The sequence below is a fragment of the Lactuca sativa genome, chromosome 6, assembly GCF_002870075.4.
Source record: "Lactuca sativa cultivar Salinas chromosome 6, Lsat_Salinas_v11, whole genome shotgun sequence".
In the NCBI taxonomy this organism is placed as follows: Eukaryota; Viridiplantae; Streptophyta; class Magnoliopsida; order Asterales; family Asteraceae; genus Lactuca; species Lactuca sativa.
Window position 1 is genome coordinate 183,795,471 of NC_056628.2, and position 19,367 is coordinate 183,814,837.

The following is a 19,367-nucleotide window of genomic DNA, read 5'->3' on the forward strand; positions in this document are numbered from 1 at the left end:
TGTCAAATGAATAATTTTATCCGAAGGCGTCAAATACATTCTTGGAATAAACGTACGATTTCCTATTTTTCATGCATGGGCTTGATCTAATTAAGTGTGGAGGTTTTTCAAACCTAGAAACTTTTTATTGCTAGCTTGGTGTTGGAGGCAAGGCTCGAACGTTGGGCGTTCATATCTTAAACGCTCAACATTCAGTACATGAAGTTGGATGCGGAAGCCAAGACGAACGCGGGGCATTCCAGGGAGGAACGCAATACGTTCGTCGTCTGCACTCAAAAACCCTAAGTGTACACTACTTAAAAAACTTAAGACCCAAGGCTCTTCATTCTTTCAGCCTCCACTGTACCTTAAGCCTCATTTTGAAACCCTAACCCTAATTGTCAGTGTGTGAGCTTGGAAGACCATATTTGTGTGTATTTGGTGTTCTTGAAGGAGAGTGATCACCTTGAAGTCTCATTAATCAATGAAGAGCTTTTGGATCCAGGTTCTCCAACTCATTTGCAAGTCTCAAAAGGTATAAAGTTTCTATCTTGCCATCTTGTAGCTTAAGATCTAGATTAGGGCTTGTTTTGTGCTTCTTATGATCATGTGGAAGCTCTTTGGGAGTTTGAGCCACTCCAAAAGCCTAGGATTGCAGATCCACGGATTTCTGAGTTGTTAGAGTCATAAAAATGGTAACTTGATGGTTGAGGACCATCCATGCGAAGGTTTTGGGTCTTGATTTATGGATTTGAAGCTTTAATGGATTTTTGGGTCCTTTTGGGCCACGTAAATGTGCCAAGTTGATGACTTTATGGCTTAAGACACTGATATGAAGCTATTTTGAATATTTGAATTTTGGACTTAAGGTGTGAAGACATAAATGTAATTTTTGGTCCCTGGCCGGGAACGCAACGCATACATCTTAGGAACGTCGTGTGTTCTAGCGTAGAGTCACGATCAGCGATCAGGCAACGAACGCCCAACGTTCAACAGGGGAACTCCCAGCGTTCGGACCAACAATGGGCTTCTTGAGCTTTTTCATGTTGGGCTTCGGACTTGGATTGGAGTTTTCGCGTGTTGGGCTTTTTGGTCAGAGGGTTCTTAGAGTTTGGACTTTTGTTTGGTCATGTCTAGTTGGGCCAAGATTTTGTATTTGACCTTGGTGGCCCAATGGTTTTGGACTTTAAGGGGCCCAATGGGCTTGGACCTTTGACCCATCAGAGAATTATTATTAGACCAGGAGTTGTTAGGCTTTTAGGTAAGGCCCATTTTGGGTTGGGCCCAATTTGGAAAATTGGGCCATTAATGGGATTTTATGGATCTTATAGTTTTGGGCCTGGTTGGTTTAGGCTTGGGTTATGGTTATGAGTCTTAATGGGCTAGGGGTAAAATGGTCATTTTACCCCAAGTTTGGTTTAAAGATCATAGTTTGGAATTATGTTGCCAATGGAATGTTGTTTTGGTAATTGTTAGTCTGGGAAATCGTCAGGGCGGCAGCTAGGGATTTCATGCAGTGAGCTTCAGCAAGCGAGGTGAGTCTCCTCACTGTTCTATGGGTTGAAGGCACCAATGCCGGCCCATTTGGTTTATGTATTGTAGGAAGACCCGAGGCTAGCCCTTGGCATTATATATGAAAGACCAGGAGGCGGCTCCTGGCACACTGTATGCTAATTAGTTAAGTAGAGTAGATTGTATGTTAGTTGTCTTTGTGATGCTCGCATGGAAGACCCAGAGGTGGCTTCTAGCACTTGTCTGTAAGACCCAGGGTTGTGGCCCTCTTCCTGGCAAGAAAGACCACGAGGTGGCTCGTAGCATAATAACAAGACTATGTGTGACACATAGCACCTTTATTGTTTATGATATATGATTGAAACGTATGGCTCGCGGTTATGTATAACATGTATGGATCGTTTGATATGTATGGTATGTGGTATTTGGGGAACTCACTAAGCTTTGTGCTTACGATTTTTAGTTTTGGCTTCGGGTACTCCAGATTTCAAATGAAAGGGGCTCGGGACGATCGCATCGCATACACCCGTGTTTTCCGCAATTCGTGATCTTTGGGAATTGGACTCTGATAATTGTTTATTTGAAATGATTTTCAATGTTTTGAACAAAGTTATGATAGTGTTTTGAGTATATTTGAGTTTGTTTACATTTGGATGTAATTTTTTTTACATCCAAACGTAGACAAAGTCAAATATAATATACCTTTTAAGTTAACGAATGAAAATTATTATATGTGAGATGACTCATACGTAGAAAATGTATATAAAGTTAAGCCTAAAAACGTAAAAAAATTACGTTGAAACGTACACAAACTCGAACTTAAATAAACATGTGCGTAAAGAAAAAGCAAGTACTTTTTTTTAATTAATGAACGAAAGTTATAAATCCATGTCGAAATGTTGATCATCTTTAATATATATTGACACATATATATATATAAAAATAAGCATGTAAAAATAGTTTTTTTTTTAACAAACGAAAGTTATTAAAAGGAAATCAAATTATATATACCACGGAGGATAAATACAAAAATTTTAAAAATTGAAGGTGAAAGTGATATTTTACAAAGTTCAAAGTGAAGGGGGGTCAAAGTGACATTTTAAAAAGTAAAGAGAAGAAAATATAAACAAAATTGCATAAATGGTCTCTATGATTTATCCATGGTCACAAACACAATTCCTCATATGTAAAAGGGACCAAAAGTAAGGTGTGAACAAAAATGACTATTTATATACAAGTTTTGGAAACAATAATGACCATGTTCATCAAAAAAACATTATTAAGAATTGTATTTGTGACATTTGATAAACCATATCGACTATTTATATGATGTTGTCTTAATTAATATATACTAACAAAATAATTATTCCGAATTTACAAATAGAATTTTCCTATCTAACTAATATACATTAATTAATATATAGAAATAAGAATTCACAAATAGAATTTTATATTAATTAATTTATTAAAAAAATTAATTAATATGACGTGACATTTAATATGTAGAATTTGAATAAAATAAATAAAAAAATATAAAAATGACAAGTGGAATAAAAAATAATTCTTAAATTCTTAAAAAATTATATATGTCAAATTCAATGAAAAGTTAACATTTGATAAAAATAATATTGATTTATTAGGTAGATTTTTTTCATGACTTAATCCCATGATTTTTCGCCACTTACTACACTGTCACCCCGATGGCCCAATAGTTTAATTTGTCTAAGGCTTTAAGGTAGTCGACAATGTCACAAATATCATTTTTTTTATTCATCATCATTATTATTAATAATAATAATAATAATAATAATAATAATAATAATAATAATAATGTCGTTCTAAAAAATATTAATAATAATAATAACAACAAACTACATCGTTTTTACTCTCTACTTTAAAAGTTTGATGCTAAATAGACATCTCATGTGTACCTCTTAACAAAAGTCAACCTACCATTAATTATTTGTAATTAATTTTTTGGGAAACATTGTATTTTTAACAAATAAAAATAATTCAATAATTAGACAAGATCTCTACATGGTAAAATGAGTTGTCATTTTAGTTGATCCCCTTTAAAAACATCAATTTCAATAACAAGTCATTTAAATTCTTGTTAATTATTGTGCATATAAGTTTTCTGCAAGTTATTTGTTTAGCAAAATAATTTGTAAATGATGTGTTATGATTGGTTTCTTATAATCATAAGGTAAATGATATAATAATCAACTAGTTGTGATACCTATATGTTATATGGGTTGGATAAAACAAAAAATTAAATATGAAGGTTTAAACAAAAATTTATTTAAATTTGAAATTTTAGATTTAAATTTAAAATTCAAAATTTGAATTTAAAAAAGAACCATATTAAATACTATATGAGTAGTAGTATTGTGATTTATTGGTTATTTTCAATTTTCAATTAAGGTAATTATTAATTGAGATGTAAATATGATGTGTTAATTAAGAAAAGATAAAAAAAAATGAGAAAATGACAAATGAAAAAAAAAACATTTATTCAAAAATACCAAAAAAATGACATGTGTCCAAATTAATGAGAGTGTGACATGTGGCAAATTTATTTTTATTTATTAGGGAGGATAGGTATGTAAATCGTAAACAAAAAAAACATTATTTTTTTTCAAATGAAAAGAAGATATTTATGACCCACAAATTCATATTGTTAGTGAAAAAAACATTATGGGAGGGATTCCTATACAATTAATGTTGAACAAAAAATTGAATTTAAGAGAGGTAACTTAAGACACTCGATCTTAAGTTATTCAAGTCACAAACATAATGATAACCTTGGCCATAAAATTTCTATTAAAGCTATTAAATATCTCATGTTTCAAGCATGCGTTTGCTTTAAGAGGTCATCATTAGTGACCTAACTCAAAAAATCAAAGAAACTTTCTTAAATCCATAAAGTTTATTGTTTCTTGTAACAAGAATTCTTTTGTTTGAAAATGCTCCCTACATGAATTTTTTTTGTCAAAATTTCTTTCAAATTTATTGTCTCTATTAAGTCATTGAGATATAAAAATACATTTTAACATCTTATTGGTATAAAAAATAGACAAAATTTCACAATTGATCCCTGTGGTTTACAGAATATCGCACTTTGAAGACTTCCTAGCAAAAAGTCACACCACTGGTCCTTATGGTTTCAGTTTATTGCACGATTGGTCCTTGACCCTAACCCCGTCACTTTTGTACCGTTAGTGCAGGGGTAATTTTGTCTTTTTACCTGGTTGTGCATCAGAGTATATAATGTAAGCCCCAACAAAAAAAAGCAAAATTCGGCATCAAGATTCAAGATGAGTTATCATATGTTGTTCCAACATGTTGAATCACAAACCTGTAAATCTTCCCTTTCAACCGGTCAACCGCTCCGGTCATCACCTCATCCTGCTTCTAAACCATCCTGTCCAACCAGTCATTAACCCGCTTCAGCTGCGATAAAATTACCTTAATTGGCCCCACTTCTGCTGAATCGATCCCGGACCCACCACCATTCTTCCCAAACACCTGAAAACTCGCATCCCACGATTCCTCCACAAATTTCAAAACAAAATCTGCATCTCATTCTGCAATTTCATCCCCAATTCAACACTCTCATTTACCCCCACGCCCCTTAATCCACAACCCATTAAAAGAAGATTTACAAGAAGAAATCATCAAATGCGATTTCATTGTTTCGGTTAGGGTTGAACCTGAACCTGAATCGGGTCAGATTTTAGATTGGGTTATCTTTTGGGGCTGAACCGGGGCCTCGAACCCTTGTTCTGCTAAGAGGGAGACGAATTCGAGGTCGGTGGCTAGGGCAGCTTCGATCCAGAGAGCGAGGGATTTTGATTGGTCGGTTGGTAGTGATGGCAGTGGTGCGGTGGTGCAATAGGTGGTGGTGGTGAGGCTTCAAATCCGATTTGTTGTTAATCCCACTCTTCTCTTTCATCCAAATTCTTTCTACTTGACTTTGTGGGGCTTACATTATATACTCTGATGCACAACCAGGTAAAAAGACAAAATTACCCCTGCACTAACGGTACAAAAGTGACGACGTTAGGGTCAAGGACCAATCGCGCAATGAATTGAAACCATAAGGACCAGTGGCGTGACTTTTTGCTAGGAAGTCCTCAAAGTGAGATATTCTATAAACCACAGCGACCAATTGTGAAATTTTGTCTAAAAAATATACTTTAACATCTTCTATAATTTAAGTCCCTCTTATGTTAAATCCATTTCCGTCGATGTTTCACAATGAATATTTTGGAGAGATAATTTTGGGCAACACGTATATTAACAATTTTCTTAGTAAATATGGTTATTAAGGTAAAATTTTCATTTTTCTAAAATTAAAATTTAAAAGGTGTATCGAATTAGGCCGATATTAAATGATATTACTACAAGAAAACCTAGAAAATGTTTTTTAGTAAAATGTTAATACAATGATTTCAATCAAATAAAAATTGTCTTTTCAAACATACATGAAAAATTACTTTTTAATGGGTATATATATATATATATATATATATATATATATATATATATATAACAAGAATTTAATACAATGCATCATTTATAGTTCTTTTGAAAGGATCAACAACGTTTTTGGACACCACAATCAACCTATATTTTTATATGAATACTTGTTTATAACCCATGAGAACTACGGTTATAAATGATCATACATGAAAAATTGTCTTTTCAAATAAAAATTGTCTTTTCAAACATACATGAAAAATTACTTTTAAATGGGTATATATATATATATATATATATATATATATATATATATATATATATATATATATATATATATATATATAACAAGAATTTAATACAATGCATCATTTATAGTTCTTTTGAAAGGATCAACAACGTTTTTGGACACCACAATCAACCTGTATTTTTATATGAATACTAGTTTATAACCCATGAGAACCACGGTTATAAAATTAATTAAATTTTCATATTAAAAAATCAAAATTGTTAATCAATTATTTAAAATAAATTATTACTTAAAAGATTATTTTTTAATTGTACAAAATTATAATCGTTGATTTAAATAAATACATGAAGTTATATCACCTTATAATTTGTATTAATTTTATTTTATTTATTAATCTAATGTTATTAATTAGTATAATTAAAGTGTAAAAATTTAAAATTTAATGTAATTTAATGTAATTAGGGTGGGAAATTTAAAATTTAAAATTTGAAAAGAATAATTAATATGTTGACAAGTGGCATAATAAGGGACATATAATATTAATATGGAGTTCTAATATAATGACATTTGTCAATAGGAGAATAAACATATTCATTTATTAGAATACGGAGATATCATGAATTTACGCATAATAAAATACATGCAAAAGTTTTATAATTGTACTTAAAGAACCATCATCTCTTTATGATTACTTTTTTTTTCTTTGTGAGTTTAAAGTTTTTTATTTTATATTTTTTACATCACCAGTTTGTATTATTATGTCTTATTCATAATATATTCAATCTAATTCTTTTTTCTTTTGACAAATTTAGTATTAATAATGCTGTAGTAATAGTAGAATACCATCAAACCATAATCTATATACTTGTAGTTAGGTGACTTTATATATATCGTTATATATATATATATATATATATATATATATATATATATATATATATATATATATATATATATATATATATATATATATATACTTTCTTTAACGGGATAATGACTTAAAAGGGTAATATATTTTTTGATTCGTATACATTTGGTCACTGAGTTTTTTTTTCGTCCGCATTTACCCTTCAACTTGTTAAACCGTACACATTCAGTCCTTATGACCGATAACTCCAAGTTAGCCGGAAAAAATGACTTAATAGGGTAATATATTTCTCATTTTGTACACATTTAGTCCTTAATATTTTTCTACATATTTAATCATTAATATTTTTTTTGTTTCAAAATAAGTCAATTTTGTTTTTGTACACATTCATTACTTATAAATGTTTTCTTTAGGTTTTTCTCACGACATCTTACGTGGGACAATCACTGAGTTTTTTTTCGTCCACATTATTAAGAAAAAACTTTATTCCAAAATACATTTATCGAAAATCAGAGTGATATAAGAAATGTGGAATCCTCAATATTGCTGATGAGTGTGTACAGTCATGCATTCTCCTTCCCACGACCAAAGATAGAACCTGAAAACATAAACAACTGGGTAAACACAAAGTTTAGTAAGTTTCCTCCAAACTACCCAATACAACAAACGTATTATCATACATAACGGACCCACACTCATTTTATTGGAATACCTTGACCCAATTAGTCATCGGACTAGAACACCAACATGCAACAGGTCCAATCAGTCATCAGACTGGAATACCCAGGGTTTGTTAGCATGTCGCATTAACCCAACCGCTCTTCTCGAGTCTCCGTGCCTATAGCTTATAGCTGACCCGCACAATGTATCTTAGCCTACAGCATATAGCAGGACCACCTCAACATATCCCATCACCATATGGCTATCCCACATAAGATGTCGTGAGAAAAATCTAAAGAAATCATTCATAAATACTGAATTAATACAAAAACAAAAATGTCTTATTTTGCAATAAAAAAATATTAAGGACTAAATGTGTATAAAATATTAAGGACTAAATGTGTACAAAGTGATAAATATATTACCCTATTAAGTCATTTTTACCGGCTAACCTGGAGTAACCGGTCATAAGGACTAACTGTGTACAGTTTAACAAGTTTAAGGGGTAAATGTGGACGAAAAAAAGCTCAGTGACTAAATATATACAAATCAAAAAATATATTACCCTTTTAAGTCATTATTCATTTTTTAACAGATAATTAATAATACTTCGAACATTAGATAATAAACTTTTTGTTTTTTTTAATTATAATTTAGTGGCCATACATGTGTAAGTTATAGGAGGAAAAGAACAATCGGCCGTTGGTTTGCTCAAGTGGGCGGGCCCATGTTGGGGTTTGTATGTTTCTGCCAAGTTGCCAAAGTACAAGAGACAGGCCCATATATCACGCAGTCAAACAGTCAAACACACTAATGTTTTCCATTTCACCACTGCCAAGTAGCCAACCCGCCAACCCATCTAGTTGCACACTCAAAAAAAAAATAAAAAAATAAAAAAAAGGTTTCTGTATCTATTAATGGGTTTTTTTAAGCTTGAGGGAGTCCCCTCGTTATCACTTTAAATACAACATCGCCATGGTTTCTACACAATCCCCAATGTCTTGTTAGGAAACTTGTAGGGGATGGCTCATTTCTTACACCCACGATGAGAAGAGAGAGGAGAGACTAGAAAGATGAAGGAATATGGCTTCTGATTTGTCATTTTTTTTTCTTTTTCGAAAAAAAATTCAGACCCTTTAATTGTTTTTTTTTTCTATTTGTTTTTATTATTGATTTTTTTTTTAAAATCCAAGTGTATATGTGATTAAGATAAAAGTCTGAGTGGAAGGTAAAAATATAATGTGACAATATGCTTAGGCCGAAGAAAGTGGTAATACTCTTAGCACGTTGTTACATATGATTTTTTTAAAAAAAATTTTATGCTAAATAAGTTTAGTATGTCTAGCACAAAAAATATAAGGAGTGGAAGTGTGACAATTTAATAGGTTTAATTTTGAAGAAAAAAATTAAAATATATAGAAAAATACAAATCAACCAAACACAACACCCCTTTTATATTTTCTCTCTCCTCTCTTCTCTAGCTACACCCATAACAATTTTTTTCTTAACACCCTCCTTAATTAGCATAAGATAGCAGATGGGGCATCAATACCTCTCTTAACACCTTCCTTAGCAACTCTCACTCCTTATAGCTTTAATTAGAGTCTAATTGCTTTTTTATCCCTTTAAATAATGTTTTGTTTTTTTGTTGTATTTTTATTTTTATTTTTTTGTTTTTTTGCTTTCAAAACTTTTAAAAAATACATATTATTATTGTCAAATTTTAAAATATATTGATATTTTTCATTCGGACTATGAATGTATTATTCTTTTGTTTGGATTATCCATATGTTATTGTTTTCGTTCCGACTATCTTTGCGTTGTTTTTTCGGTCGGATTATGTCATGTTATTTTTTTCGTTTAAACTATTCATTTGTTATTTTTTTCGTTCGTACTATCCGTTTGTTATTTTTTTCGTATGGATTTTTTGTGTTATTTTTTTGTTTTGACTATCTCTATGTTATTTTTTTCGAGTAGACTATTCACATGTTATTTTTTTCATTCAGACTTTCTTTATATTATTTTTTTGTTCCGACTATCCTTGCATTGTTTTTTCGGTCGGATTATCCCCATGTTTTTTTCATTGGGATTATCTTTGTGCTATTATTTCGTTCCGATTATCCATGTGTTATTTTTATGTTTTGACTATTTATATGTTATTTTTATTTAGTCACACTATATTTGTGTTATTTTTTCGTTCCAACTATCGTTTTGTTGTTTTTTTTCGGTAGGATTATCTTCATGTTATTTTTTTTCATTCAGACTATCTCTATCTCAAGGAAAAAATAACACATGGATAGTCAGAATGAAAATATAATCAGGAATAGACGGGATGAGAAAAGAACACAAAGATAGTTTGAACAAAAAAATTACATATGGATAATCCGATGGTAAAATATAATACAATGATAGTCCGAACGAAAAAATAACTCAATAATAGTACGAACGAAAAAAATAACACATGAATAATCCAGACGAAAAAAATATATGGATAGTCCGAACGAAAAAATAACATATGGGTAGTTCGAAAAAATAAATAAAAAACAACTATACATAAAATAATGTTTTTCTAAAATACAAATAATTTAAAATTGACATAATAATAATAATAATAACAATAATAAGAATAATAATAATAATAATAATAATAAAACAAAATACAAAAAAAACAAGGAAAAGACGAAATAATAAAAAAATGGGTTAATTAAATCAAGGGAAAATTACTAATCTAGCCATAATTGTTAATGACTTATCAGAAAATAGCCAAAAAATGAGTCTTGTCTCAAACTAGCCCACGAAACAGTAGTTATTTATATTCGTCTACTGTTTGGGTATTTTCGTCTACTGTTTCGTGTTTTCTATAAAAAATATTGAAGTAACAAAACCGTAGGTTTTTTTAAAACCTACGGTATTCTCTCAATAAAATACGGTTTCCCAAACCGTAGCTTACTGTTTGGGTAAAAAGGTTACGTTTTTTTTTTTAACGACGGTTTTGTGGTAAAAGCTACGGTTTTATGCTAAAACTACGTTTTTTTATTAGTTTTTTTAATGTAGAGTATTTAAGAAAAAAACCGTAGTTTTTAGCATAAAATTGTAGCTTTTACCACAAAACCGTAGTTAAAAAAAGAAAAAACAACGTAACTTTTTACCCAAACCGTAAGCTACGATTTGGGAAACCATATTTTATTTAGAGAATACCGTAGGTTTTAAAAAAACCTACGGTTTTGTTACTTCAAAAAAAATTATAGAAAACACGAAATAGTAAACGAAACACCGAAACAGTAGACGAATCTAAATAAACTACTCTTTTGTGCGCTAGTTCGGGACAAAACTTAATTTTTGGTTAAAAATTGTTAATTACCTCCCTAATTTTGTTACTTTAGTAATTATCCCTTAAATCAAATCAAGATGATTTGTAATTAAGTCAAATCAAGGGTATACAAAACAACACCCTATATTATATATCGAAGAGCTTTTAACTCAGTGATATCAATGAGTCTAGTTTAGGACACTAGAAATGATTACGAGCAGTTTAGAAATAGATTAAATTTGTCTTTAAAAAAAATATATATTATATAAAATTGCAAGTTTGCTTTTCAAAATTTAAAATTATTGTATATTTTAAAATTATATTTTGTTGCAATAAAATTTAGGTTGAACATTTGATTTTTATTAAAACATATGGGACTGGATTTGTAATTAGTAAAAAATATTTGATCTATTTTTAGATAATAGTTTTTAGAGGAGAATTTGAGTGTTGATCATGGTTAGACTAACGTTGGTCATGTTAGGGTTGAGTGTTGTTCACATTGTGCTTGGAGGACAAGTTTGGGAAGGTTGGATAAAATAGGAGATCGTGATCACATCGATATATTGTATCCAATGGATTACAAAAATGTTTTTCACATAACTTGTGAATCATAACAAGTCCGTTCTCGTTACGATAACATAGAAACCCCATAATTCTATAAACTGTATATAAATTTGAGACTATGATCTATGTCTATATTGCTAAGAAAGAATTTGAAGTTCAAAAAGAGCTTTGGTTTCAACAGGTTCATAAAGATTGATAATGCACGAAACCTGCTAAGAATTTGTGTTCCATTGGATTTGTAATAACCATATGTTCGTAAGTCCTTAGAGGTACAACCGGAAGAGGAAGTCATAATCCTACTAATTTTGGTCTAGATAAAGTTAACTTTGTTGATTTGAAACACAAAGAAGCTCTTAATATCAGAAAGGTACGACACTATAAATGTTTTTTCTCATGCGTACTTAAGATGATTTAAAAAAAAAATCTATAAACACATGGATTTTTGCAGATGATCATCTATGAGAAAAACTGATTTTTTCTAAATGGGACCACCATTTCGATGATGATAGAAATTTTCGAAGAGAGTCGCTTGCAAAAATCATTAAAATGGGATTGTTTCATATTTTTTTTTACAGATAATAGAGATTTTTGAAGATTTATGCATGAAGTGATTTGCAAAAATCATGGTCGTTTTGAAGATTTAACAAAAAATTTATTAAATCTTAATAGTGATGTATAAAACTAACCTAATTTATATATTTTTTTTCTTCTATTATTTGTTGTGAAATTATTAACTATAAACCTCCGTCTAAACATATTCAAGTTGGGTGGTATTTTATGTTATAATTTTCATAGAAATGTCATAAGCATCTCCCCTAGTGGCATGATAGTTATCAAGTACCATTCTTGGAGGGTGGGGCATATTTTTTTAAGACAAATAATACAAAGGGCTAAATACAATAAGTCAACAATACACCTTATTACAAAGGGCTAAATCAAACTCGAAACCCTCCAATATTAAAATGATGGGTGACTTTTGATTATTTCAATTAAGGCTTTCTTTATTTTGCAAACCAGAAATTATTTTTATCAAATTATTAGACATTAAAAATTAATTAAATTATATAAATTACAATTTACAATTGTTGACAAGATTAGAAAAGAAGCTATTTTTAGGATATAAAATGTCCCTTCTGTTTCTCTCCGCCTCTCTCACTCCATACTTGTCTCCTCAAATTTCTACCCTCTCCTCTCTCTAAAAACTCCTACCAGATCTTCTCGTGTTCTTCCGATTTCCGATCCTACTGAAACTATGGCATCATCGGCGCGTGAAGAGAATGTCTACATGGCCAAGCTCGCCGAGCAGGCTGAGCGCTACGAAGAAATGGTTGAATTCATGGAGAAAGTCTCCGGCGCACTATCTGGTTCCGATGAACTCAGCGTCGAGGAGCGCAACCTCCTCTCCGTCGCTTACAAGAATGTCATCGGCGCTCGCCGCGCTTCCTGGCGTATTATCTCCTCGATCGAGCAGAAGGAGGAGTCACGCGGTAACGAGGATCATGTCTCTGTGATCAAGGGTTACAGATCCAAGATCGAGAAGGAGCTTTCTGACATTTGCGACGGTATTTTGAAAATGCTTGATACCAAACTCGTTCCTTCTGCATCCTCCGGTGATTCCAAGGTGTTTTACCTCAAGATGAAAGGAGATTATCACCGTTACCTTGCCGAGTTTAAGAGCGGCGGTGAACGTAAAGAGGCCGCCGAGAGCACTCTCAATGCTTATAAGGCCGCTCAGGTTCGGTTTTCCCCTTCGATCTACGCATCAAAAACCGTTTTATTATTACTATTAAATCGTGCCACATTTTCTGTTTTTTTTTTTTTTTGCTTTATGCATTTGTATATGCTGAAATTCGTAGATTTGCATATAGAAGCTACAACCCCCAAACTAATTCACCTCATGGAATTCAGTTTAGGTTATTTCACCCTACGCAATAACTTTCTGATTTGTATTTTGATGCATCCTCGTTAATTTCCCTATCTTAATTATGATCTGAGTTGTGATAAATTTAGGTCATGCCATAGATTGGTGACATTTGCTACAACTATCTCACTACAGTTGTGTTCAAATTATGCATTCCATGAATATATGAAACTGCTAAGATATACATATACTACCTCCTTCCTGAAATCCAATACATATTCCAGTTTTAGATTGAAGCAATTAATAAACTAGAAAGCATATAACATGTCATTTTCTTTCAAAAGATGTCTTCCATCTCTCTGTACTCTTGATGATTGAAAGGTCAAATTCATAAACCCTGCATATATCTACAGTTACTGACATCCATTAATAAATGTTGTTGCTTTATTTGAACCTCTGAAAGTGAAAGTAGAGTGAGTGATGCACAACTACAAACACAATAAACACGTCTCATTAATTTCTTTGCCTGTTACTTTCATACCCCATTTGCTTTAAGTAAATCATTCCATTTTCTGTTCATGGATCTGAAATTTTATAATTTCTTTTTCTTCTTCTTCTTCAGGATATTGCAAACTCTGAACTTGCTCCAACACATCCAATTCGTCTTGGACTTGCTCTTAACTTCTCAGTTTTTTACTATGAGATTTTAAACTCTCCAGATCGTGCATGCAATCTTGCCAAACAGGTATAAATTATAAAATCATAAAATTATAAAATATAAAAAAACTTGAAATAATTACATTTATTTTTCAGGCTTTTGATGAAGCAATTGCTGAGCTGGATACATTGGGGGAGGATTCTTATAAGGATAGCACTTTGATCATGCAACTTCTTCGTGATAATCTTACTTTGTGGACATCTGATATGCAGGTATTAATATAAACACTGTTTATAAAGAGTTTATTTATTTATTTTAAATATTAATATTATATAATTTGTTTGATTAATATGATTATTATTGATTATGACAGGATGAGGGGGCTGATGAAATCAAGGAAGCAGGGGGGGCTGCAAAGCAAAGTGAGGAGCAAAAGGAATGAGTTGATTTTAATTTTATATATTATTGTTTTTAAATTTATTAGAAGGTTTGATTATATATTGATAATTTGTTATTGAAGAATTGAAGTGTGTTGAATTATAGTTGTTGGTATTTTAATTTATTTGTAATTCTAAAAAAAATGGTTCGTTTTTAATTTGCTTTTTTACCTTTTCATTTCACAAAATAAAATTCAAATAGGATTTTTTTTTTCTTACAATTATTCCTCAAATAATATATTTTTTTTTCAATTATTCCAAAAAATGAAGTTAATGCACCAGTCAAAGTATAAAGTGGACCAATCGAATTTAATGCTAGATTTGCCTGCCATTACCATATAGATTTTCTACACAAATGTTATGTATAAATTATGGTATTTTTTTTAAAATCAATGATAATGATAATTTGTAAAAAAGATTGATAAGGGAGAACCACAAAAGAAAAATCATCCATCTTTTCTTGATCCTTGTTCTTCTAAATAACCATCTCATGACATGATGACAATTTGCTATTTTTCTTCAAGGGGAAAAAAAGAAAGATGCATATTATATCACATATAGGCAATATGTGAAAAACATTTGAAGAAATTTGGATCTATAATTGTGAAAAACATGCATTACAAACATTATAAAAAAATTTTAAAAAAAAATGTCTACAATTTCACCCCATTCTATTCCAGCAAAATGAAAGAAACAAACTCAAAACCTAGGGTTTCTTTTTTACATAATCAATAATCCATTCATGTACATAGGATTGATTCTTTAGACAACTTGCTCAACTATTCTTTCAATATACTGATCTTTCCCCCAAAATTGAATCATGGTTTCAGCATATACATATATATATACATATATAACTTCATTGTAATGTATATGTATTTAGATCAGTATTTCAAAACCCTAATCTTGAAACTTACGAATATTGCTTTTGCCCCAATTGAATTGATGATTCATCAGAGGGATTTCCATCTAGGGCTTGGTGCCGGAGGCGTCGGAGACAGTGGTGTTAGCTGTTGGAATCCGAATTGGTTTGTTGGGGAGAATGGAAATCCGGGAGATAACATCGGGAACTGTGATCTAGGAGAATGTAGGCACCCGAATGGAAGCGGAGACGACGGCGCTGTGAACTCCGATGGCGGAAGGGAACCCGGTGCTGGAGGGCGGGGGTGTAGTTGTGGAGGCGGAGGTTGAGTGAAGCCTGTGATGTTGGTTTGAAAGCAACGCAAGTACGCGGAGATCGGAGATTCGGCCGTCGCGTGTACCGCCGGTAACGGCGGAAGCGGGGAAAGAGGCTGGTGATGCTGCCGTTGACTGGTGAAGAAGTTTCCTGGACGGAAGCTAGGGTTTGACGGAAGCACACCTCCGACGGCGTTGGGCGGACGGTTTCCGACGTGTTCCAACGGCGGAGGACGAATCCTTTGTAAACGAGAGCTTTGTGGTTTCACTGGTTGAACCGGAGTCGTCAGGCGTTCGTGTGCCGGAGAACCGGTAAGCTTCTGAACGACATCCCGGAAATCGCTCTTGCTGACATTATAAACCGGCGGTTGATGTTGTTGCTGGTTATGGTGGATACTTGACGTCTGAGATTCAATGGCATGATCCAAAATCGACGGCGGAGGCGGAGGCGGCGGCGGATGAAGCTGATGAATTTGATGATCAAACTCAAAGGGTTTTCTAATGGGCGGTTTAGAAATCTTATGAGACAGTTTATGAATCTGTTTCAAGTACTGATCTTTGCCACCAGTACTAGAATCAAGATTAGGGTTTATAGCAGAAGATTCTTCCCCAGATGAATGACAGCTTTTATCCATCACAGACACAGTGAAAACACACACTGAAACACACAGTGAAACTTTCTCTCTCTAGATCTACACACAGCTCCCCTTTCTTTCTCTCTCCCTCTCTCTCTCCCCCTATATATGAATCTTTCTGTATAAATTTGGGATATTTTTTTAAGGGATTGGAGAAGATGATTGATTACTTTGTGGGGACGATAACTTTAATAAAACAGAGTATAATCTAATCTAATCTGAGCTCAAAATCAGAGACAATCAAACAATATTATATATGAATTCAGACATCTTTTAACGTTGTAGATATGTTTGTATGAAGGGAGAGAGAGAGAGAGTATGTGTGTGTGTGTGAGAGAGAAAGAGAGAGAGTGGTAGCTTAGAAGAAGGATAGACCAAGGGACATCACATGGACCATAAAACACTTTTAACACCAATCTTTGCTTTCCAAATGGGACATGTTTATATATGCAATACACATGGGTAAAAACGTAATTTCATACAAAACTTGTAAAGATCAAGAAGATGCGTAGATGAAAGCATAACATAGATCGAAAACATATGGATATGGAGGATTTTTTTATATAGATATATATTTTCATGGGTAATGAGAAGAAGATGATAAGCTTAAAAAAGAGAAAGTATAAGGGAGTTATATGTAAATCTGTTAAAATACAATGTATTGGCATGGGTAAAACATGTAATTTTGTTTAAAAAAATAAAAATTTCACATGAAATTCATGAAAACACATGGACATGATGAGTGAAGTGGTAATAGCATTGACGAAAAGTTGATAGGATTAGGACCTATTAATTGGTATTTTATAGTTTGATGATTGAATTTAAGTTTTTTAAATATGGTTCCTCTCAAATGAGTAATTATGTCAAAGACCATATGAAATGTTATTTACATCACTTTGAGTCAAAACAAAACTCTTCTTGACTTAAAAAAACGTATTGACTTGGAAATGTATTCTAAAAGTATTTAATTCTTGTTCTTATCACATAGAAGTTTATTTTAGGACTTTCTATAAGTCAATAACATGCGTTTTGCAACCTACTTTTACGAAACAAAAAAGTTACTATGAAATTTCTAAATGTTGTTCATAGTTCCGAACATCTTTTTCGTTGGATACATATTTCGAACATGTTTTCATACATGTGTTTTTGAAGAAAAAAAACATATATGTAGAACGCATCTTCTAATGATATGGGTACAACTCCTGATGACGTCATTACAAATTGGATTGAAGATTTGATTAAATCAACCTCAAATATGTGGAATCGATTTTTTGTTATAAACATTGAATAAAACTCGTATGGATAATGGTAAATGGGTCGACTAACAAAACATATTGTTTCAATTTAACATGATATTTTTTTTCTTCTTTCGAGAATGTTGTCGTTTCAAAACATCGTTTTTCTATTTTTACGGTGTTATGAATGTCTTAAACTTTATGTTAGATTGAGATGATTGATTATGAATTTTATCATCACAAAACTACATGTTAGGTACCTAACATTTAGAGTTTATTGCATTTAGGGGTGCAAATGAGTCAAGTTACTCGTGAGCTACTCGAGATCGACTCGTTAAAAGTTCGACTCAAAACCGATTTTAAACGAGCCCGAGCCGAGCTCGAGCTTAATATTAAGTTTGTTTATTAAACGAGCTCGAGCTCGAGCCTATGTCACTAAGCTCGATTAGGCTTGCAAGCCTAAACAAGTTTTTATATAATATAATTTATTATTATTTTTATATATTAAAATAAAAATATATTTTGGGAATTAGGAATTTATGGTATTAATAAACGAGCTTCTTAATGAACTCGAGCCGAACTTAAGCTTATTTTGGCACGTTGAACAAAAAACGAGTCGAGCCCGAGCCCGAACCGAGCTTGTATAATTATTTACGAGCTCGAGCCGAGCTCAGTACAAGAAAGCTCGAATCGAGCCGAGCTCGAGCTCGAGCCTCATATAACTTAAACGAGCCCGAGATGAGCCTGACTAGGATCGGGCTCGGCTCGGCTCGTTTGCACCCCTAATTGCATTGTTCATCCAACTATTAGCTTTGTTGCATAAATGGTCCTTCATCCAAACCTTTGTAACACTACGGTCCCTCGCCCTAACCTTTGTCAACCTCCATTTGTTAAGACTCCTCGTGTGCCTTTCCCATGAGAGTAAATTAGGCTTTTTGCCATTCTCTCTCTCTCTCTCTCTCTCTCTCTTATTTTTCTCGTAATATGATGCTTATCAACACTTTTATTTGAATAATTGAAAGAAAATGATACAAAAGAAGAACCGAAAGAAGACGAAGTTGAAGATGAAGACGATGAACATTTTTTCCTAATTACCTCAAAAAAGGACTTTTGATTGCTACACCTACTATCAAGACCATCTTCATTCTCTGATCTTCAATACAATTTAAGACATTTTCTGATATTAGGTATTTTGACTTTTAAAAGAACCAGTTTTCTTGTTAACATTTAGGTATTTGATCTGGAAAAGTTTATCAAAATTTTCTTTGATTACCAATTTTTAATGTTTGAACCACAAGTAGATTTTTCTAAAAGAATATTTGAGATAGTTTCTAAAAAAGACTTCTAAGTCGACATTGGCTTTGTTGGTCATGATGAGTAGTGCTTTCTGGGATGAATTTGAATGTGATGATGTTCACCGATGAATCATATTAATTTTGTTGACAAGTCAAAGAAGTATTCATTTGGGGTTAATTTAGCGTTTACCCTACAAGATTCAAAAGGCTATATAATGCATCATTGAAAAAATGGAGGGGAAAATGTAATAAACTCTTATTGTTATTCTTTAGCATTTTGAATAAGTAATTTCTGATACACTTTTAGGAACGATAGATTCTAGAATGAAAACATTACATGAGGATTTGACAAATTGATAAAAAAAAACACAAAAGGTAAAGAAGATCAGTATTGCATTAATGGGTAAAAAGAACAATTCGTTAGAAGGAGTTGTGCAGAACTATT

General features: G+C 32.1%; 2 protein-coding genes across 2 annotated transcripts; one reads left to right on the forward strand and one right to left on the reverse strand.

The window, feature by feature from the left end:
• The first annotated feature begins 12,762 nt into the window (after positions 1-12,762).
• LOC111908937 (14-3-3 protein 2) lies at positions 12,763-14,739 on the forward strand. The gene is made up of 4 exons (XM_023904725.3): positions 12,763-13,360; positions 14,109-14,231; positions 14,300-14,416; positions 14,518-14,739. The coding sequence occupies exons 1-4, from the start codon at positions 12,878-12,880 to the stop codon at positions 14,584-14,586; spliced, it is 792 nt and encodes a 263-aa protein (XP_023760493.1). The 5' UTR covers positions 12,763-12,877; the 3' UTR covers positions 14,587-14,739.
• A 494-nt stretch (positions 14,740-15,233) lies between these two features.
• Positions 15,234-16,812, reverse strand: LOC111908936 (VQ motif-containing protein 9). The gene has a single exon (XM_023904724.3). The coding sequence runs from the start codon at positions 16,390-16,392 to the stop codon at positions 15,535-15,537; it is 858 nt and encodes a 285-aa protein (XP_023760492.1). The 5' UTR covers positions 16,393-16,812; the 3' UTR covers positions 15,234-15,534.
• Between the last annotated feature and the right edge of the window lie 2,555 nt (positions 16,813-19,367).

Excerpts from the sequence above, each read along its gene's own strand:
- LOC111908937 (XM_023904725.3), top strand. The coding sequence starts at position 12,878 with ATGGCATCATCGGCGCGTGAAGAGAATGTCTACATGGCCAAGCTCGCC. Across the intron at positions 13,361-14,108 it reads ATGCTTATAAGGCCGCTCAG|GATATTGCAAACTCTGAACT; the intron begins GTTCGGTTTTCC and ends CTTCTTCTTCAG. Across the intron at positions 14,417-14,517 it reads TGTGGACATCTGATATGCAG|GATGAGGGGGCTGATGAAAT; the intron begins GTATTAATATAA and ends TGATTATGACAG.
- LOC111908936 (XM_023904724.3), bottom strand. The coding sequence starts at position 16,392 with ATGGATAAAAGCTGTCATTCATCTGGGGAAGAATCTTCTGCTATAAAC.